Source organism: Artemia sp. Qi Xiang Cuo, chromosome 3 (assembly GCF_049724085.1).
Source record: "Artemia sp. Qi Xiang Cuo chromosome 3, ASM4972408v1, whole genome shotgun sequence".
NCBI classification, from domain to species: Eukaryota; Metazoa; Arthropoda; class Branchiopoda; order Anostraca; family Artemiidae; genus Artemia; species Artemia sp. Qi Xiang Cuo.
Window position 1 is genome coordinate 41,075,720 of NC_142796.1, and position 19,854 is coordinate 41,095,573.

At 30.4% G+C, this 19,854-nt stretch overlaps 1 protein-coding gene across 1 annotated transcript; it reads right to left on the minus strand.

Moving 5' to 3' along the window:
- Nucleotides 1-678: 678 nt before the first annotated feature.
- On the minus strand, nucleotides 679-16,531 carry LOC148954101 (uncharacterized). The gene is made up of 2 exons (XM_089086146.1): nucleotides 15,008-16,531; nucleotides 679-735 (listed from the first exon to the last, which is right to left on the minus strand). Exons 1-2 carry the CDS (start codon nucleotides 16,529-16,531, stop codon nucleotides 679-681), a joined length of 1,581 nt encoding a protein of 526 aa, XP_088942272.1.
- Nucleotides 16,532-19,854: the final 3,323 nt, after the last annotated feature.

Sequence of the window (19,854 nt, forward strand, 5' to 3'; positions counted from 1 at the left end):
GTGGAACTTTTAGAATCTCAACTGAAGGTTAGTAAATAATTCCTTTTTTTTTGTTAAACACGATTGGCTGAAATAAAAGCTGACCTTTTAAAATCACAACAACTGAAAGTCAGTAAATAATTCCTTTGTTGTTTTTGTTAAACACGATTGTCTGAAATAAAAGCGGAACTCTTAAAATCACATCTGAAGATCAGTAAATGATTCCATTGTTTTTTTTGTTAAACACGATTGGCTGAAACATACGCTTAAATCTTAAAATCACAACTTAATTCCATTAAATAATTCCTTTGTTTTTTTTGTTTTACACGATTTGCTGAAATAAAAGAGAAACGTTTAAAATCACAATAAATGAAGGTCAGTAAATAATTCCTTTGTTTTTTTGTTATAAACGATTGGCTGAAACAAAAGCGGAACTATTAAAATAACAAGAACTGTAGGTCAGTAAATGATTCCTTTAGTTTTTTTTTGTTAAACACGATTCGCTGAAACAAAAGCATAACTTTTAAAATCGCAACAACTGAAAGTCAATAAATGATTCCTTTTGTTTTTTTTTTGTTAAACACGATTGACTGAAATAAAAGCGGAACTTTTAAAATCACAACAACTGAAGGTCAGTAAATGATTCCTTTGTTTTTTTGTTAAACATGATTGGCTTAAAAAAAAGCAGAACTTTTAAAATCACAACAACTGAAGGTGAGTAAATAGTTCCTTTGGTTTTTCGATAAACACGATTGTCTGAAACAAAAGCGGAACTTTTAAAATCACAACAACTTAAGGTCAGTAATTAATTTCTTTGTATTTTTTTTTGTTAAACATGATTGGTTGAAATAAAAGTGGAACTTTTAAAATCACATCAACTGAAGGTCAGTAAATAATTCCTTTTTTTTTTTTCAAACACGATTGGCGGAAACAAAATCTGAACTTTTAAAATAACAACAACTGAAGGTCAGTAAATAATTTCTTTGTTTTTTTTTGTTAAACACGATTGGCTGAAATAAAAGCGGACCTTTAAAATCACAACAAGTGAAAGTCAGTAAATAATTCCTTTGTTGTTTTTGTTAAACACGATCGGCTGAAATAAAAGTGGAACTTTTAAAATCACAACTGAAGGTTAGTAAATAATTCCTTTTTTTTGTTAACACGATTGGCTGAAATAAAAGCTGACCTTTTAAAATAAAAAAAACTTAAAGTCATTAAATAATTCATTTTTTTTTTTTTTTAAACACGATTGGCTGAAATAAAAGCTACTCTTAAAATCACATCTGAAGGTCAGTAAATAATTCCATTGTTTTTTTGTTGTTAAACACGATTGGCTGAAATAAAAACGGAACTTTTAAAATCACAACAACTGAAGGTCAGTAAATAATTCCTTTGTTTTTTTTGTTAACACGATTGGCTGAAATAAAATCGGAACTTTTAAAATCACAGCAACTGACGGTAAGTAAATAAGTCCTTTGTTTTTTGTCAAATACTATTAGATTAAATAAAAGCGGTAATTTTAAAATCCCAACAACTGAAGGTAATTAAATGATACCTTTTTTTTTTTTTTTTTAAATACTATTGGATTAAGAAAAAGAGGAACTTTTAAAGTCACAACAACTGAAGGTCATTAAATAATTCTTTTGTTTTTTTTGTTAAACACGACTGGCTCAAATAAAAGTGTAACTTTTAAAATAACAACAACTGAAGGTCAGTAAATAATTCCTTTGTTTTTTGTTCTACACGATTGGCTTAAATAAAATCGGACCTTTTAAAATCACAACAACTGAAGGTCAGTAAATAATTCCTTTTTTTTAAACACGATTGGCTGAAATAAAAGCGGACCTTTTAAAGTCACAACAACTTAAGGTCAGTAAATAATTATTTTGTTTTGTTTGTTAAACACAATTGGCTGAAATAAAAGCGGAACTTTTAAAATCACAACAACTGAAGGTCAGTAAATAACACCGTTGTTTTTTTTTTTAAAAACGATTGGCTGAAATAAAAGTGGACCTATTAAAATCACAAATACTTAAAGTCATTAAATAATTCCTTTGTTGATTTTGTTAAACACGATTGGCTTAAATAAATGCGAAACTCTTAAAATCATAACTGAATTTAATTAAATAATTTCTTTGTTTTTTTTTTGTCAAAAACTTTGCTTAAATAAAAGAAGACCTTTTAAAATAACAACAACTGAAGGTCAGTAAATAATTCATTTGTTTTTTGTTAAACACTATTGGCTGAAATAAAAGTGGACCTTTTAAAATCACAACAAGTGAAAGTCAGTAAATAATTCCTTTGTTGTTTTCGTTAAACACGATTGGCTTAAATAAAAGATGAACTTATATAATCTCAACTGTAGGTGAGTAAATAATTCCTTTTTTTTTGTTAAACACTATGGGCTGAAATAAAAGATGACATTTTAAAATCAAAACAACTGAAAGTCAGTAAATAATTCCTTTGTTGTTTTTGTTAAACACGATTGGCTGAAATAAAAGCGGAACTCTTAAAATCACAACTGAATGTCAGTAAATGATTCCATTGTTTTTTTTTGTTAAACACGATTGGCTGAAACAAAACCGTAACTTTTAAAATCACACCAACTGAAGGTCATTAAATAATTCCTTTGTTTTTTTTTGTTATAAACGATTGGTTGAAATAAAAGTGAGACGTTTAGAATCACAACAACTGAAGGTCATTAAATAATTCCTTTTTTTTTTGTTAAACACGATTTTCTTAAACAAAAGTAGAACTTTTAAAATAAAAACAACTTAAGGTCAGTAAATTATTCCTTTCGTTTTTTTTTGTTAAACAAGATTGGCTGAAATAAAAGTGGAACTTTTAAAATCGCAACAACTGAAGGTCAGTAAATGATTCCTTTGTTTTTTTGTTAAACATGATTGGCCGAAAAAAAGCAGAACTTTTAAAATCACAACAACTGAAGGTCAGTAAATAATTCCTTTGTTTTTTCGTTAAACACGATTGGCTGAAACAAAAGCGGAACTTTTAAAATCACAACAGCTGAAGGTAATTAAATAATTTATTTGTCTTTGTTTTTGTTAAACATGATTAATTTAAAAAAAAGCGGAAACTTTATAATCAAAACTTAAGGTCAGTAAATAATTCCTTTGTTTTTTGTCTAAAACGAGTGGCTGAAACAAAAGCGGAACTTGTTAAATCAAAGCAATTGAAGGTCAGCAAATGATTCCTTTGTTTTTTTTGTTAAATACGATTGGATTAAATAAAAGCGGACCTTTTAAAATCAAAACAACTTAAGGTAATTAAATAATTCTTTTGTTTTTTTTTGTTAAAAACGTTTGGCTTAAATAAAATCGGACATTTTAAAATCACAAAAACTTAAGGTCAGTAAATAACCCCTTTTTTTTTTTTGTTAAACACGATTGGCTGAAATAAAAGCGTACCTTTTAGATTCAAAAAAAATGTAAGTCATTAAATAATTCCTTTATTTTTTTTGTTAAACACGATTGGCTGAAATAAAAGCGGAACTCTTAAAATCACAACTGAAGGTCAGTAAATAATTTCTTTGTTTTTTTTGTTAAATACGATTGGCTGAAATAAAAGCGGACCTTTTAAAATCACAACAACTGAAGGTCAGTAAATAATTTCATTGTTTTTTTTGTTAAACACGATTGGTTGAAATAAAATCGGACCTTTTAAACTAACAACAAGTGAAAGTAAGTAAATAATTCCTTTGTTTTTTTTGTTAAACACTATTGGCTGAAATAAAAGAGACTCTTAAAATCACATCTGAAGGTCAGTAAATGATTCCATTGTTTTTTTGTTGTTAAACACGATTGGCTGAAATAAAAGCGGAACTTTTAAAATCACAACAACTGAAGGTCAGTAAATAATTCATTTTTTTTTTTTTAACACGATTGGCTGAAATAAAAGCGGAGCTTTTAAAATCACAACTGAAGGTCATTAAATAATTTCTTTTTTTTTTTTTAAACACGACTGGCTGAAATAAAAGCGGACCTTTTAAAATCACAACAACTGAAGGTCAGTAAATGATTCCTTTGTTTTTTTTGTTAAACACAATTGGCTGGAATAAAAGAGGACCTTTTAAAGTCACAACAACTGAAGGTCAGTAAATAATTCTTTTGTTTTTTTTGTTAAACACGATTGGCTGAAATAAAAGCGGACCTTTTAAAATCACAACAACTGAAGGTCAGTAAATAACCCCGTTGTTTTTTTTGTTAAACACGATTGGCTGAAATAAAAGCGGACCTTTTAAAATCACAACATTTGAAAGTCATTAAATAATTACTTTTTTGATTTTTTTAAACACGATTGGATGAAATAAAAGCGAAACTCTTAAAATCACAACTGAAGGTAAGGAAATAATTTATTTGTTTTTTTTGTTAAACACGATTTGCTGAAATAAAAGCGGACCTTTTAAAACCACAACAACTGAAAGTCAGTAAATAATTTCATTGTTTTTTTTGTTAAACACGATTGGCTGAAATAAAAGCAGACCTTTTAAAATCAAAACAACTGAAGTTAATTAAATAATTCCTTTGTTGTTTTTGTTATGAACGCTTGGATAAAATAAAAGAAGAACTTTTAAATTCACAACAATTAAAGGTCAGGAAATAATTCCTTTTTTTTTTGTTAGAAACTATTTACTGAAATAAAAGCGGAACTTTTAAAATCACAACAAATGAAAGTCAGTAAATAATTCCTTTGTTTTTTTTTTTATACAAGCTTGTCTTAAATAAAAGTGGAACTCTTAAAATCATAACTGAAGGTCTGTAAATAATTCCATTGTTTTTTTTTGTCAAACACGATTGGCTTAAATAAAAGAAGAACTTTTAAAATCACATCAAATGAAGGTCAGTAAATGATTCCTTTGTTTTTTTTGCTAAACACGATTTGATGAAATAAAAGCGGGCCTTTCAAAACAACAACAAATTAAGGTCAGTAAATAATTCCTTTGTTTTTTTGTTAAACACTATTGGCTGAAACAAAAGCGGAACTTTTAAAATCACAACAACTGAAGGTCAGTAAATAATTCCTTTGTTTTGTTTTGTTAAACACGATTGGCTGAAATAAAAGTGGACCTTTGAAAGTCACAACAACTGTAAGTCAGTAAATAATTCCTTTATTTTTTTTTTTAAACACGATTGGCTGAAATAAAAGCAGAACTATTAAAATCACAACTGAAGGTCAGTAAATAATTTCTTTGTTTTTTTTGTTAAATACGAGTGTCTGAAATAAAAGTGTAACTCTTAAAATAACATCTGAAGGTCAGTAATTTATTCCATTGTTTTTTTTGTTAAACACTATTGGCTGAAATAAAAGCGGAACTTTTAAAATCACAACAACTGAAGGTCAGTAAATAATTCCTTTGTTTTTTTTTTGTTAAAAACGATTGGTTGAAATAAAAGCGAGACTTTTAAAATCACAACAACTGAAGGTCAGTAAATAATTCCTTTTTTTTTTTGTTAAACACCATTGGTAGAAACAAAAGCGGAACTTTTAAAATCAAAACAACTGAAGGTCAGTAAATAATTCCTTTGTTTTTTTTTGTTAAACACGATTGGCTGAAAAAAAAGTGGAACTTTTAAAATCAAAACAACTGAAGGTCAGTAAATAATTCCTTTGTTTTTCTTTTTAAACATGATTGGCTGAAATAAAAGCAGAACTTTTAAAATCACAACAACTGAAGGTCAGTAAATAATTTCTTTGTTTTTTTTTGTTAAAAACTATTTGCTTAAAAAAAAGCAGACCTTTAAAAATCACAAAAAATGAATGTAATTAAATAATTCGTTTTTTTTTTTTTTTTTAACAACGATTGGCTGAAAAAAAATATGAACTTTTAAAATCACAACTGAAGATTAGTAAATAATCCCTTTGTTTTTTTGTTAAACACGATTGGCTTAAATAAAAGCAGAACTTTTAAAAAACGAAAATATGAAGTACATAAATTAATTCATTTTTTTTTTGTTCTCAATGTCGGGTTGTTATAAAATTATGACTCTTAAAATACAAAACAATGTTGGTAAGTAACTGATTCCTTTTGTTTTTTTTTATTTAAAAAGATTGGATGAAAAAATAGCGTTAATGTTCATATAACAAAATCTGATGGTCATTAAATGATCTCTTTGTTTTTCAATCACGATTGACTGAAACAAAAGCGGAACTTTTAAAATCACAACAACTGAAGGCCAGTAAATAATTCCTTCTTTTTTTTTAAACACGATTGGCTGAAAAAAAAGCGTAAATTTTAAATTAAAAACTGAAGGTCATTAAATAATTCCTTTGTTTTTTTTTTTGTTAAAAACGTTTTAATTAAAAAAAAGCGTAACTTTTAAAATAACGACAACTGAAGGTCAGTAAATAATTCCTTTTTTTTTTTTTTGTTAAACACGATTGGCTGAAAAAAAAGCGGAACTTTTATAATCACAACAACTGAAGGTCAGTAAATAATTCCTTTGTTTTTTTTTGTTAAACACGATTGGCTGAAATAAAAGTGGACCTTTGAAAATTACAACAACTGAAAGTCAGTAAATAATTCATTTTTTTTTTTTTTAAAAAACTATTGGGTGAAATAAAAGCGGAACTTTTAAAATAAAAGCAAATGATTTTCATTAAATATTAAATTTTTTTTTTTTTTAAAAACGATTGGCTTAAACAAAAGCGGAACTCTTAAAATAAAAACAACTGAAGGTCAGTAAATAATTCCTTTGTTTTTTTTTGTTAAACACGATTGGCTGAAATAAAAGCGGACCTTTTAAAGTCACAACAACTGTAAGTCATTAAATAATTCCTTTATTGTTTTTGTTAAACACGATTGGCTGAAATAAAAGCGGAAATTTTAAAATCACAACTGAAGGTCAGTAAATAATTTCTTTGTTTTTTTGTTAAACACGATTGTCTAAAATAAAAGTGGAAATCTTAAAATAACATCTTAAGTTAATTAATTGATTACATTTTTTTTTTTGTTAACAACTTTTGGCTTAAGTAAAAGCGTACATTTCAGAACAAAATAAAATGAATTTAATTAAATAATTCCTTTGTTGTTTTTTTTTGTTAAAAAATATTTGGTTAAAAAAAATAGAGAATTTTAAAATAAAAACAACTTAAGGTCAGTAAATAATTCCTTTTTTTTTTTGTTAAAAACGATTGGCTGAAAAAAAAGCGGAACTTTTAAAATCACAACAACATAAGGTCATTAAATATTTCATTTGTTTTTTTTTTGTTAAAAAATATTGTATTAAAAAAATGAGTAACTTTTAAAATCAAAACAACTGAAGGTCAGTAAATAATTATGTTTTTTTTTTTTTAAACACGATTGGTTGAAACAAAAGCAGAACTTTTAGAGTCACAACAACTGAAGATCAGTAAATAATCCCTTTGTTTTTTTTTTGTTAAACACGATTGGCTGAAATAAAAGCGAACTTTTTAAAATCACAACAACTTAAGGTCAGTCAATAATTCCTTTTGTTTTTTTTTGTTAAACACGATTGGCTGAAACAAAAGCGGAACTTTTAAAATCACAACTGAAGGTTAGTAAATAATCCCTTTGTTTTTTTGTTATACACGATTGGTTTAAATAAAAGCAGAAATTTTAAAATCAGAACAACTTAAGGTAATTAAATAATTCATTTTTTTTTGTTAAACACTATTGGCTGAAATAAAAGCAGAACTCTTAAAATCACAAAAACTAAAGGTCATTAAATAATTCCTTTTGTTTTTTTTTTGTTAAAAACGATTGTATTAAACAAAAGCGGAACTTTTAAAATCACAACAACTGAAGGTCAGTAAATAATTCCTTTTTTTTGTCAATCACGATTGACTTAAACAAAAGCGGAACTTTTAAAATCACAACAACTGAAGGCCAGTCAATAATTCCCTTTGTGTTTTTTTTAAACACGATTGGCTGAAATAAAAGCGGAACTTTTAAAATCACAACAACTGAAGGTCAGTAAATAACCCCGTTGTTTTTTTTGTTAAACACGATTGGCTGAAATAAAAGCGGACCTTTTAAAGTCACAACAACTGAAAAACAGTAAATAATTCCTTTATTGTTTTTGTTAAACACGATTGGCTGAAATAAAAGCGGAACTCTTAAAATCACAACTGAAGGTCAGTAAATAATTTCTTTGTTTTTTTTTTGTTAAACACGATTGGCTGAAATAAAAGCGGACCTTTAAAATCACAACAAGTGAAAGTCAGTAAATAATTCCTTTGTTGTTTTTGTTAAACACGATCGGCTGAAATAAAAGTGGAACTCTTAGAATCTCAACTGAAGTTCAGTAAATAATTCCTTTTTTTTGTTAAACACGATTTGCTGAAATAAAAGCGGACAATTTGAACTCACAACAACTTAAATTCATTAAATAATTTATTTGTTTTTTTTTTTAGAAACGATTGGATGAAATAAAAGCGACTCTTAAAATCACATCTGAAGGTCAGTAAATAATTCCATTGTTTTTTTGTTGTTAATCACGATTGGCTGAAATAAAAGCGGAAATTTCAAAATCACAACAACTTAATGTCATTAAATAATTCATTTTTTTTTTGTTTTAACACTTTTGTCTTAAATAGAAGCGTAAATTTTAAAATCACATCAACTTAAGTTCATTAAATAAGTTCTTTTTTTTTTGTTAAACACTATTGGCGTAAATAAACTTGTACATTTTAAAATACAATAAACCGACTGACATGTAACGATTCAGTATTTCTTTTTTTTAACACGATTGGATGGAATAAAAGCGGACATTTTAAAGTAACAACAACTGCAGGTCAGTAAATAATTCTTTTGTTTTTTTTGTTAAAAAAGATTGGCTCAAATAAAAGCGGAACTTTTAAAATCACAACAACTGAAGGTCAGTAAATAACCCCGTTGTTTTTTTTTGTTAAACACGATTGGATTAAATAAATGTGGACCTATTAAAGTCAAAAAAACTTTAATCAATTAAATACGTCGTGTATTTTTTTTTTCAAACACGATGGGCTGAAATAATAGCGAAACTCTTAAAATAATAACTGAAGTTAAGTAAATAATTTCTTTGTTTTTTTTTGTCAAACACGATAGTATGAAATAAAACCGGAAATTTTAAAAAAAAAAAAACTGAAGGTAAGTAAATATTTACTGTGTTGTTTTTTTTAAACACGATAGGCTTAAATAAAAGAGGAACTTTTAAAATCACAACTGAAGGTAAGGAAATAATTCCTTTTTTTTTTTTAAACACGATTTGCTGAAATAAAAGCGGACCTTTTAAAATCACAACAACTGAAAATCAGTAAATAATTCCTTTGTTGTTTTTTTTAAACACGATTGGCTGAAATAAAAGTGGAAATATTAAAATAACATCTGAAGGTCAGTAAATTATTCCATTGTTTTTTTTTGTTAAACACGATTGTCTGAAATAAAATCGGAACTTTTAAAATCACAACAACTGAAGGTCAGTAAATAATTCATTTGTTTTTTTTGTTAAAAACGATTGGCTGAAATAAAAGAGGAACCTTTTAAAATAACACACCCGGCAGGAATTTAAATGAGCCCTTTGTTGTTAGTGTTAAACTATAGAGGTTGAAACAAAAGTAAACATTCTATATTCACAGCAACTAAGAGTCATTAAATGATTCCTTTGTTTTTTTTTTGTTAATATCCATGTTCGTAAGTTATAGCGGAACTCTTAAAATTACAACAACTGAAAGTCAGTAAATAATTCCTTTATTGTTTTTGTTAAACACGATTGGCTGAAATAAAAGCGGAACTCTTAAAATCACAACTGAAGGTCAGTAAATAATTTCTTTGTTTTTTTGTTAAACACGATTGGCTAAAATAAAAGCGGAACTCTTAAAATCACATCTGAAGTTCAGTAAGTAATTCCTTTGTTTTTTTTGTAAAACAATTTGGACTGAAAAAAAAGTATACCACTCAAAATCACAACAACTTATGGTCCTTAAATAATTCCTTTGTTTTTTTTTGTTATACACAAAATTCTTAAATAAATGCGGGACTTTTAAATTCACAACAACTGAAATTAAGTAAATGATTCCTTTGTTTTTATGTTAAACACGATTGGCTGAAACAAAAGCATAACTCTTAAAATTAAAAAAACTGACTTTCTTTAAATAATTCCTTTGTTTTTTTTTTGTTAAAAACTTTTTGATTAAAAAAAAGCGGAAATTTTAAATTCAAAAAAACTGAATTTAATTAAATAATTTCTTTGTTTTCTTGTTAAAAACTAATGGTTTAAACAAAATCAGACCTTCTAGAATCACAACAACTAAAGGTCAGTGAATCATCCCTTTGTTTTTTTTTTGTTAAACACGATTGGCTGAAATAAAAGCGGAAATTTTAAAATCAAAACAACTGAAGGTCAGTAAATAATTCCTTTTTTTTTTTTTTTAAACACGATTGGCTTTAACAAAAGCGGAACTTTTAAAATCACAACTGAAGGTTAGTAAATAATTCCTTTTTTTTGTTATACACGATTGGTTGAAATAAAAGCGGAACTTTTAAAATCAGAACAACTGAAGGTCATTAAATAATTCCTTTTTTTTTGTTAAACGTGATTGGCTGAAACAAAAGCGGAACTTTTAAAATCAAGACAACTGAAGGTCAGTAAATGATTCATTTTGTTTTATTTTGTTAAACACGATTGGCTGAAACAAAAGCAGAACTTTTAAAATCACAACAACTGAAGGTCAGTAAATAATTCCTTTGTTTTTTTGTTAAACACGATTGGCTGAAACAAAAGCGGAACTTTTAAAATCACAACAACTGAAAGTTAGTAAATAATTCTTTTTGTTTTTTTGTTAAACACGAATGGCTGAAATAAAAGCGGAACTCTTCACAACAACTGAAGGTCAGTAAATAATTCCTTTGTTTTTTTTGTTAAACACGGTTGGATGAAACAAAAGCGGAACTTTTAAAATCATAACAACTGAAGGCCAGTCAATAATTCCTTTTTTTTTTTTAAACACGATTGACTGAAACAAAAGCGGAACTTTTAAAATCACAACTGAAGGTCAGTAAATAATTCCTTTGTTTTTTTTTTGTTAAACACGATTGGCTGAAACAAAAGCGGAACTCTTAAAATCACAACAACTTAAGGTCAGTAAATAATTCCTTTTTTTTTGTTAAACACGTTTGGTTGAAATAAAAGCAAAACTCTTAAAATCACAACAACTGAAGGTCAGTAAATAATTCCTTTGATTTTGTTAAACACGACTGCAGGCGGGGCCCCCCCACCCCCCGGAGCCACAGGGCCGAAAGCCGGCAACGGATGGGACCCCCACCCCCCAGGTTAGGTTAGGTTACCTAACTATTTCTAGGGTTAGGTTAGGTTACATAACATTTCTAGGTTAATTTACACTAGGTTAAGTGGGACCCGGGGGATTTTCCAGCGAGTTAGGTTAGGTTAGGCTAGATTAAGTTAGGTTAGGTTAAGTTAGGTTAGATTAGGTTAGCCTATGTACGCGCACGTACTTAGGCTAACCTAATCTAACCTAACTTAACCTAACCTAACTTAGAAATGTTATGTAACCTAACCTAACCTGGGTGGTGGGGTACCCACCTGTGGCCGGCTTTCGGCCCCGTGGCCCCGGGGGGTGGGGGGCCCCGCCCGCAGTCGTGTTTAACAAAAACAAAGGAATTATTTACTGACCTTCAGTTGATGTGATTTTAAGAGTTCTGCTTTTATTTCAACCAATCGTGTTTAACAAAAAAAAAACAAAGGAATTATTTACTGACCTTGAATTTTTTGTGATTTTAAGAGTTCCGCTTTTGTTTCAGTCAATCGTGTTTAACAAAAAAAAAAACAAAGGAATTATTTACTGACCTTCAGTTGTGACTTTAAAAGTTCCGCTTTTGTTTCAGCCAATCGTGTTTAACAAAAAAAACAAAGGGAATTATTGACTGGCCTTCAGTTGTTATGATTTTAAAATTTCCGCGTTTGTTTCATCCAATCATGTTTAACAAAAAAAACAAAGGAATTATTTACTGACCTTCAGTTGTTGTGAAGAGTTCCGCTTTTATTTCAGCCAATCGTGTTTAACAAAAAAAAAAAAAGAAATTATTTACTAAACTTCAGTTGTTGTGATTTTAAAAGTTCGGCCTTTGTTTCAGCCAATCGTGTTTAACAAAAAACAAAGGAATTATTTACTGACATTGAGTTGTGATTTTAAGAGTTATGCTTTTATTTAAGTCAATCGTGTTTAACAAAAAAACAAGAGGAATTATTTACTGAACTTTAGTTGTAGTGATTTTAAAAGTTATGTTTTTATATAAGCCAATCGTGTTTAACAAAAAAAAAACAAAGGAATCATTTAATGACCTTAAGTTGTTTTGACTTTAAAATTTCTGCTTTTGTTTAAGCAAATCGTGTGTAACAAAAAAAAAAAAAGGAATTATTTACTGACCTTCAGTTGTTGTGATTTTAAAAGTTCTGCTTTTGTTTCAGTCAATCGTGTTTAACAAAAAAAACAAAGTAATTATTTACTGACCATCAGTTGTTTTGATTTTACAAGTTCCGCTTTTATTTCAGCCAATTGTTTTTAACAAAAAAAAAAACAAAGGAATTATTTACTAACCTTCAGTTGTTGTTATTTTAAAAGTTCCGCTTTTATTTCAGCCAATCGTGTTTAGCAAAAAAAAAAGGAATCATTTACTGACCTTCAGTTGTTGTGATTTTAAAACTTCCGCTTTTATTTCAGCCAATCGTGTTTAAAAAAAAAAAAAAAAAAGGAATAATTTACTGACCTTCAGTTGTTGTGATTTTAAAAGTTCCGCTTTTATTTCAGCCAATCATGTTTAACAAAAAAACAAAGGGAATTATTTACTGACCTTCGGATTTTCTGACTTTAAAATGTCTACTTTTATTTCAAACAATCGTGTATAACAAAAAAAACAACTGAATGATGTACTAATCTTTAGTTTGGAATTTAAAATTTAAACCTTTTTTTAAGCCCATCGTTTTCAAAAAAAAATACAACGGGATTACTGAATTAAATTCATGTGTTGTGTTTTTAAAAGTTACGTTGTTTTGTAAGCCAATAGTGCTTAACAAAAAACAAAGTTATTATTGACTGACCTTCAGTAGTTGTGATTTTAAAAGTTCTGCTTTTTTTTCAACAAATAGTTTTTAAAAAAAAAAAGGGATAATTTACTGACCTTCAGTTGTTGTGATTTTAAAAGTTACACTTTTTTTTAAGCCAATAGTGTTTAACAAAAAAACAAAGGAATAATTTACTGACCTTCAGTTGCTGTGATTTTAAAAGTTCCGCTTTTTTTTCAGCCAATCGTGTTTAACAAAAAAACAAAGGTATTATTTACTGACCTTCAGTTGTTGTTGTTTTAAAAGTCCCGCTTTTATTTCAACCAATCGTGTTTAACAAAAAAAAACAACAAAGGAATTATTTACTGACCTTCAGTTGTGATTTTAAAAGTTCAGCTTTTGTTTCAGCCAATCGTGTTTAACAAAAAAAAACAATGGAATCATTTACTGATCTTCAGACGTGATTTTAAGAGTTCCACTTTTTTTTCAGACAATCGTGTTTAACAAAAAAAACAAAGGAATTATTTACTGACTTTCAGTTGTTGTGATTTTAAAAGGTCCGCTTTTATTTCAGCCAATAGTGTTTAACAAAAAAAAAAAAAAGGAATTATTTACTAACCTTCAGTTGTGATTTTAAAAGACTTAGACTTAGACTTAGGTCCTCCTACGCCTGGGGGCGCATAAGGCAGCAACAGTGATTCGCCACGACGACCTGTCCTGAGCCTTCAACCATAGCTCCTCCAACGAGGACCTCGCCAGCTTCGCCTCCTTCATTAGCGACCTGCCAAGGGTCATTTTCGGTCTCCCTGATTTGCGGAGACCGGGGGTGTCCAACACCATGCATCGTGCGGCAGCCTTCCTTCCCCCATTCGCACCATATGCCCCCAATACATCCATCGCCGCTTTCTAATAAGATCAAGGATGGGGGTATGATTTGTCATACGATATATTTCATCATTTCGTATTCTTTCTGTCCAATGTATATTTAGGATAGACCTTAGGCAATTATTGTCGAATGCCTGGAGTCGTCGTTCTAGTTTAGCAGTGATGCTCCAAGTTTCGCAGCCGTACATAAGGACAGAGACCACATTGCTATTATAAATTCTAAGCTTTAACTTCTGGGAATATTTATTATTTCTCCAAACATTTCTAAGGTAGCTGAAAGCAGACCCAGCCAATGTTATTCGGCACAGTATTTCTCTTTCGGAATTGGCATCTTGCGCAAGAATGCTGCCGAGATACTTGAACTCTCTCACTTCCTCAATTTCCTCGTTGTTAACCAAAAGTCCTTCGGCTAAGTCAGGTATGACTGCATTCGACATTGATTTGGCCTTGTTAGCATTTATGGAGAGTCCGACAGCATTTGCCACACGACCGAGTTCATTAATGTTGCGTTGCATATCTTCAGGGTAGTGGGTAATAAGCGCAACATCGTCAGCAAAATCACCATCATTGAGTTCTCTCAGTGGATTTAATTGTAGACCGCAACTAAAACTGCATCCACGGAGAACAAAATCAATCACTATGGCAAACAGTAATGGTGATATAATGCAGCCCTGCCTTACACCTGACTGAACAGAAAACCACTCCGTTAGGCCACCCTTTGTCTGTGCTGCGCACATGATATCAGGGTATAGCGCTTCAATTATATTTACAATTTTGGTCGGAATTCCATAGTGCACTAAAATCTTCTACATGGTTCTGCGATGTATCGAGTCGAAAGCTTTGAGAATATCCATAAATACTATAAGTTGCTGAACTTGCCATTCATTGGATTCATCCAGCAGGACTCTCAGGCTAAATATCAGGTCGCAACACGATCTATTCTGGCGGAATCCGTGCTGCTCATCTCTTAGAACTTTCTCCACTTTACTTTGAATCCTGTTAAGAATTATTTGGCACAGAACTTTGCTGCCAACAGACTGTAAAGCAATACCTCTCCAATTATCACACTTAGTCTTTTGTCCTTTTTTGAAGAGTTTTACAATTACTGCCTTCGACCATTCACTAGGGACTTTTTCTTCATCCCAAACACGGGAAAGAAGTTTAAATGTGGGTTTGGCTAGGGTGTTTCTACCGCACTTCAGTAATTCTGGTGGTATGCCATCATTGCCTGCAGCCTTTCCGTTTTTCAAAGTCTTTAGGGCCTCCTTGACTTCAATAAGTATGAGAGGTCCAGGACATATTCCAAGATCGAACAGTGGTTCTTCAGGGATATTTAAAGTAGTTGTGGGAGGCATCTGATTTAGTACCTCGCTAAAATGCTCTTTCCAGCGTCGGACTATGTCATCAGTCTGGGTTAATAAAATGCCATCTTTGCTTTCAACTTGGGTCGACGACGCCTTTGAAATACCCGCCAACTGCTTCGTTATGGCATACACAGTACGGCTATCTCCCCGTCTAGCGGCTGCCTCAGCCTGTTCGGCCATAGTTTCGAGGTAAATCCTCTTATCATCCCTGGTTGCTGCTTTGACTTGCTTATGGAGACGCTTGTACTGCGCTTTCAGGTTAACTACATATTCTCTAGAACAAGTCGTGCTATGGTCATACTTATCTACGAGGATTTTGAGTTGTGACCTTTGATCAATAATATCCCAACTACTTTCAGATATCCACTGCTCTTTCTTCTTCCTGTTGTAACCCACAACTTCTTGTGCAACCTCTTTCACGGTTTCTGCAATTTTTTCCCACTGACTATCCAGCGACACTTCGTCCCTTAGAAGGGAAAACTTGTTTGACAAAGCTGTAATATACTTTTGCAATACGTTCGGGTCCTGCAATTTCCTCAAATTGAAGGTTTTCACTGGCCGCTGGGGCTTTGTCACAGTTTTTAGTTTCAGCTTGAACTTGGCAACAGCAAGTTGGTGATCGGAATAACAGTCGGCACCTCGGAAGGTTCTAATATCCTCTAAACATCGTCGCCTGTGCCTCTCAATTAGGATATGGTCTATTTCATTCCGTGTTACACCATCAGGCGAGTTCCAAGTATACATGTGAATCTGTTTATGTGGAAACCATGTGGCGCCGACGATAAGTTCATGAGTAGCGCAAAAATCAATTAGTCGCACACCATTGTCATTAATTTCCCCCAGTCCATGTTTACCGAGGATAGTTGGGGCATAAGAAGCATCACCTCCAATTTTAGCATTAAAGTCCCCACACACAGTCACAATATCATGACGATGCGTTTTTGCAACAACATTCAATAACGCGCGATAAAATTCATCTTTGGTTTGATCACAGGCATCATTCGTTGGGGTGTACACTACAATAACTGTCAATTTGGCCTGTGAAGTGGCGAAACGGGCACGAAGAATCCGCTCACCAATTGGTTCCCAGTCCACTAGGCATTTTTTGGCCCGATTACTTAGTGCCATTGCGATACCTGCTTCTTTTCTAGTCTCAAGTCCGGAATACAAGATGTGGTAATTCTCAGATTTCAAAGTCCCAAAACCAGTAAGCCTGGTCTCAGAAAGTCCAGCTATGTCAATACGGAATTTATCAAGGGTTATCATAACACTGTTGAGTTTTCCTGGCTGTGTTTCTTGATTAACTGTTCTAAGATTCCAGTATCCAATACAAAACAATCGGCCGTTTTCAAGAATCCAGTCCAGGGGTGTGCATTAGTCGTCATCACAGAAGAAGAAGAAGTCAATCCGAGGCTATCTGTTGCTGTTTCTTGAGTAAATAGTTTTTACGGTGGTGGGTTACTAGCCCACCGACCAACCAACGAATTGGAAAAAAATGGTCAGCTTAGATTAGTATAAGCAGGGGTACCGCGAGCAGGTTGCTGACCACCGCCCCCATTTTAAAAGGTCCGCTTTTATTTCAGCCAATCGTGTTTAACAAAAAAAAACAAAGAAATTATTTACTGACTTTCAGTTGTTGCGATTTTAAAAGGTCCGCTTTTATTTCAGCCAATCGTGTTTAACAAAAAAAAAAAGGAATTATGTAATGAACATAAGTTATGATTTTAAGATGTTTGCTTTTATTACAACCACTTGTGTATAAAAGAAAAAACAAAGTAATGATTTACTGACTTACAATTGTTGTGACTTCAAAAGTCCTGATTTTATTTCGACCCTTTATGTTTAACAAAAAAAAAACAACGAAGTTATTTACTGACCTTCAGTTGTTGTGATTTTAAAAGTTCCGCTTTTATTTAAGCCAATCTTTTTTAACAAAAAAAAAAAACAAAGAAATTATTTACTGACTTTCAGTTGTTGTGATTTTAAAAGGTCCGCTTTTATTTCAGCCAATCGTGTTTAACAAAAACAACAAAGGAATTATTTACTGACTTTCAGTTGTTTTTATTTCAAAAGCTCCGCTTTTATTTCAGCCAATCGTGTTTAAAAAAAAAGAAGGACTTATTTACTGACCTTCAGTTGTGATTTTAAGAGTTCTGCTTTTATTTCAGCCAATCGTGTTTAACAACAAAAAAAAACCGTATCATTTAATGACCTTCAGTTTTTGTTATTTTAAAAGTTCCGCTTTTGTTTAAGCCAATTGTTCTTAACAAAAAAAACAAATGAATCATTTAATGTACGTCTTTTTATTTGATTTTAAGATTTCTGACTTTGTTTCAGCTAATCGTGTTTAACAAAAAAAAACAGAGGAATCATTTAATGACCTGTAGTGGATGTTATTTTAAAAGATCCGCTTTTATTTATGACAATAGTGCTTAACAAAAAAACAAACAAAAGGAATCATTTACTGACCTTCAGTTGTTGCGATTTTAAAAGTTCTGCTTTTGTTTCAGCCAATCGTGTTTAACAAAAAAAAACAAAAGGAATCATTTACTGACCTTCAGTTGTTGTGATTTTAAAAGTTCCGCTTTTGTTTCAGCCAATCCTGTTTAACAGAAAAAAAAAAGGAATCATTTACAGACCTTCAGTTGTTGTGATTTTAAAAGTTCTGCTTTTATTTTAACTACTCGTGTTTAACAAAAAACAAATTAATTATTTGATGACCTTCAGTTGTTGTGATTTTAAAAGTTCCGCTTTTGTTTCAGACAATATTGATTATCAAAAGAAAAACAAAGGAATTATTTACTGACCTTTAGTTGTTGTGATTTTAAAAGTTCCACTTTTATTTCAGCCAATCGTGGTTAACAGAAAAAAAAACAAAAGGAATTATTTACTGACCTTCAGTTGTTGTGATTTTAAAAGTTCCGCTTTTATTTCAGCCAATCGTTTTTAACAAAAAAAACAAAGGAATTATTTACTGACCTTCAGTTGTTGTGATTTTAAAAGTTCCGCTTTTATTTAAGCCAATCGTGTTTAACAAAAAAAAACAACAAAAGGAATCATTTACTGACCTTCAGTTGTTGTGATTTTAAAAGGTCCGCTTTTATTTCAGCCAATCGTGTTTAACAAAAAAAACAAAGGGATTATTTACTGACTTTCAGTTGTTGTGATTTTAAAAGTTCTGCTTTTATTTCAGCAAATCGTGTTTAACAAAAAAAACAAAAGGAATTATTTACTGACATTCAGTTGTTTTGATTTTAAAATTTCCGCTTTTTTTTCAGCCAATCGTGTTGAACAAAAAAAAAGAATTATTTAATGACCTTCAGTTGTTGCGATTTTAAGAGTTCCGCTTTTATTTCAGCCAATCGTGTTTAACAAAAAACAACAAAAGGAATTAATTACTGACCTTCAGTTGTTGTGATTTTAAAAGTTTCGCTTTTATTTCAGCCAATCGTGTTTAACAAAAAAAACAACAAAGGAATCATTTACTGACCTTCAGTTGTTGTGATTTTAAAAGTTCCGCTTTTATTTAAACCAATCGTGTTTAAAAAAAAAAACAAAAAAAAAGGAATTATTTACTGACCTTCAGTTGTTGTTATTTTAAAAGTTCTGCTTTTATTTCAGCCAATCGTGTTTAACAAAAAAAAACAAAGGAATTATTTACTGACCTTCAGTTGTTGTGATTTTAAAAGGTCCGCCTTTATTTCAGCCAATCGTGTTTAACAAAAAAACAAAGGGATTATTTAGTGACCTTCAGTTGTTGTGATTTGAAAATTTCCCCTTTTATTTAAACCAATCGAATTTAACAAAAAAAACAAAAGAAATTATTTACTAACATTCAGTTGTAGTGATTTTAAGAGTTCCGCTTTTGTTTCAGCCAGTAGTGTTTAACAAAAAAAAACAAAAGGAATTATTTACTGACCTTCAGTTGTTGTGATTTTAAGAGTTCCGCTTTTGTTTCAGCCAATCGTGTTTAACAAAAAAACAAAGGAATAATTCACTGACCTTCAGTTGTTGTGATTTTAAAAGTTCCGCTTTTGTTGCAGCCAATCGTGTGTAACAAAAAAAAACAAAGGAATCATTTACTGACCTTCAGTTGTTGTGATTATAAAAGTTCCGCTTTTGTTTCAGCCCATCGTGTTTAACAAAAAAAAACAAAGGAATTATTTACTGACCTTTAGTTGTTGTTATTTTAAAAGTTCCGCTTTTATTTCAGCCAATCGTGTTTAACAAAAAAAAACAACAAAAAGAATTATTTACTAACCTTCAGTTGTTGTGATTTTAAAAGTTCCGCTTTTATTTCAGCCAATAGTTTTTAACAAAAAAAAAGAATCATTTACTGACCTTCAGTTGTTGTGATTTTACAAGTTCCGCTTTTATTTCAGCCAATCGTGTTTAACAAAAAAAAAACAAAGGAATTATTTACTGACCTTCAGTTGATTTGATTCTGAAAGTTCTGCTTTTATTTCAGCCAAGCGTGTTTAACAAAAAAAAACAAATGAATTATTTACTGACCTTCACTTGTTTTGATTTTAAAAGTTCCGCTTTTGTTTAAGCCAATCGTGTTTAACAAAAAAAAAAAATGAATTATT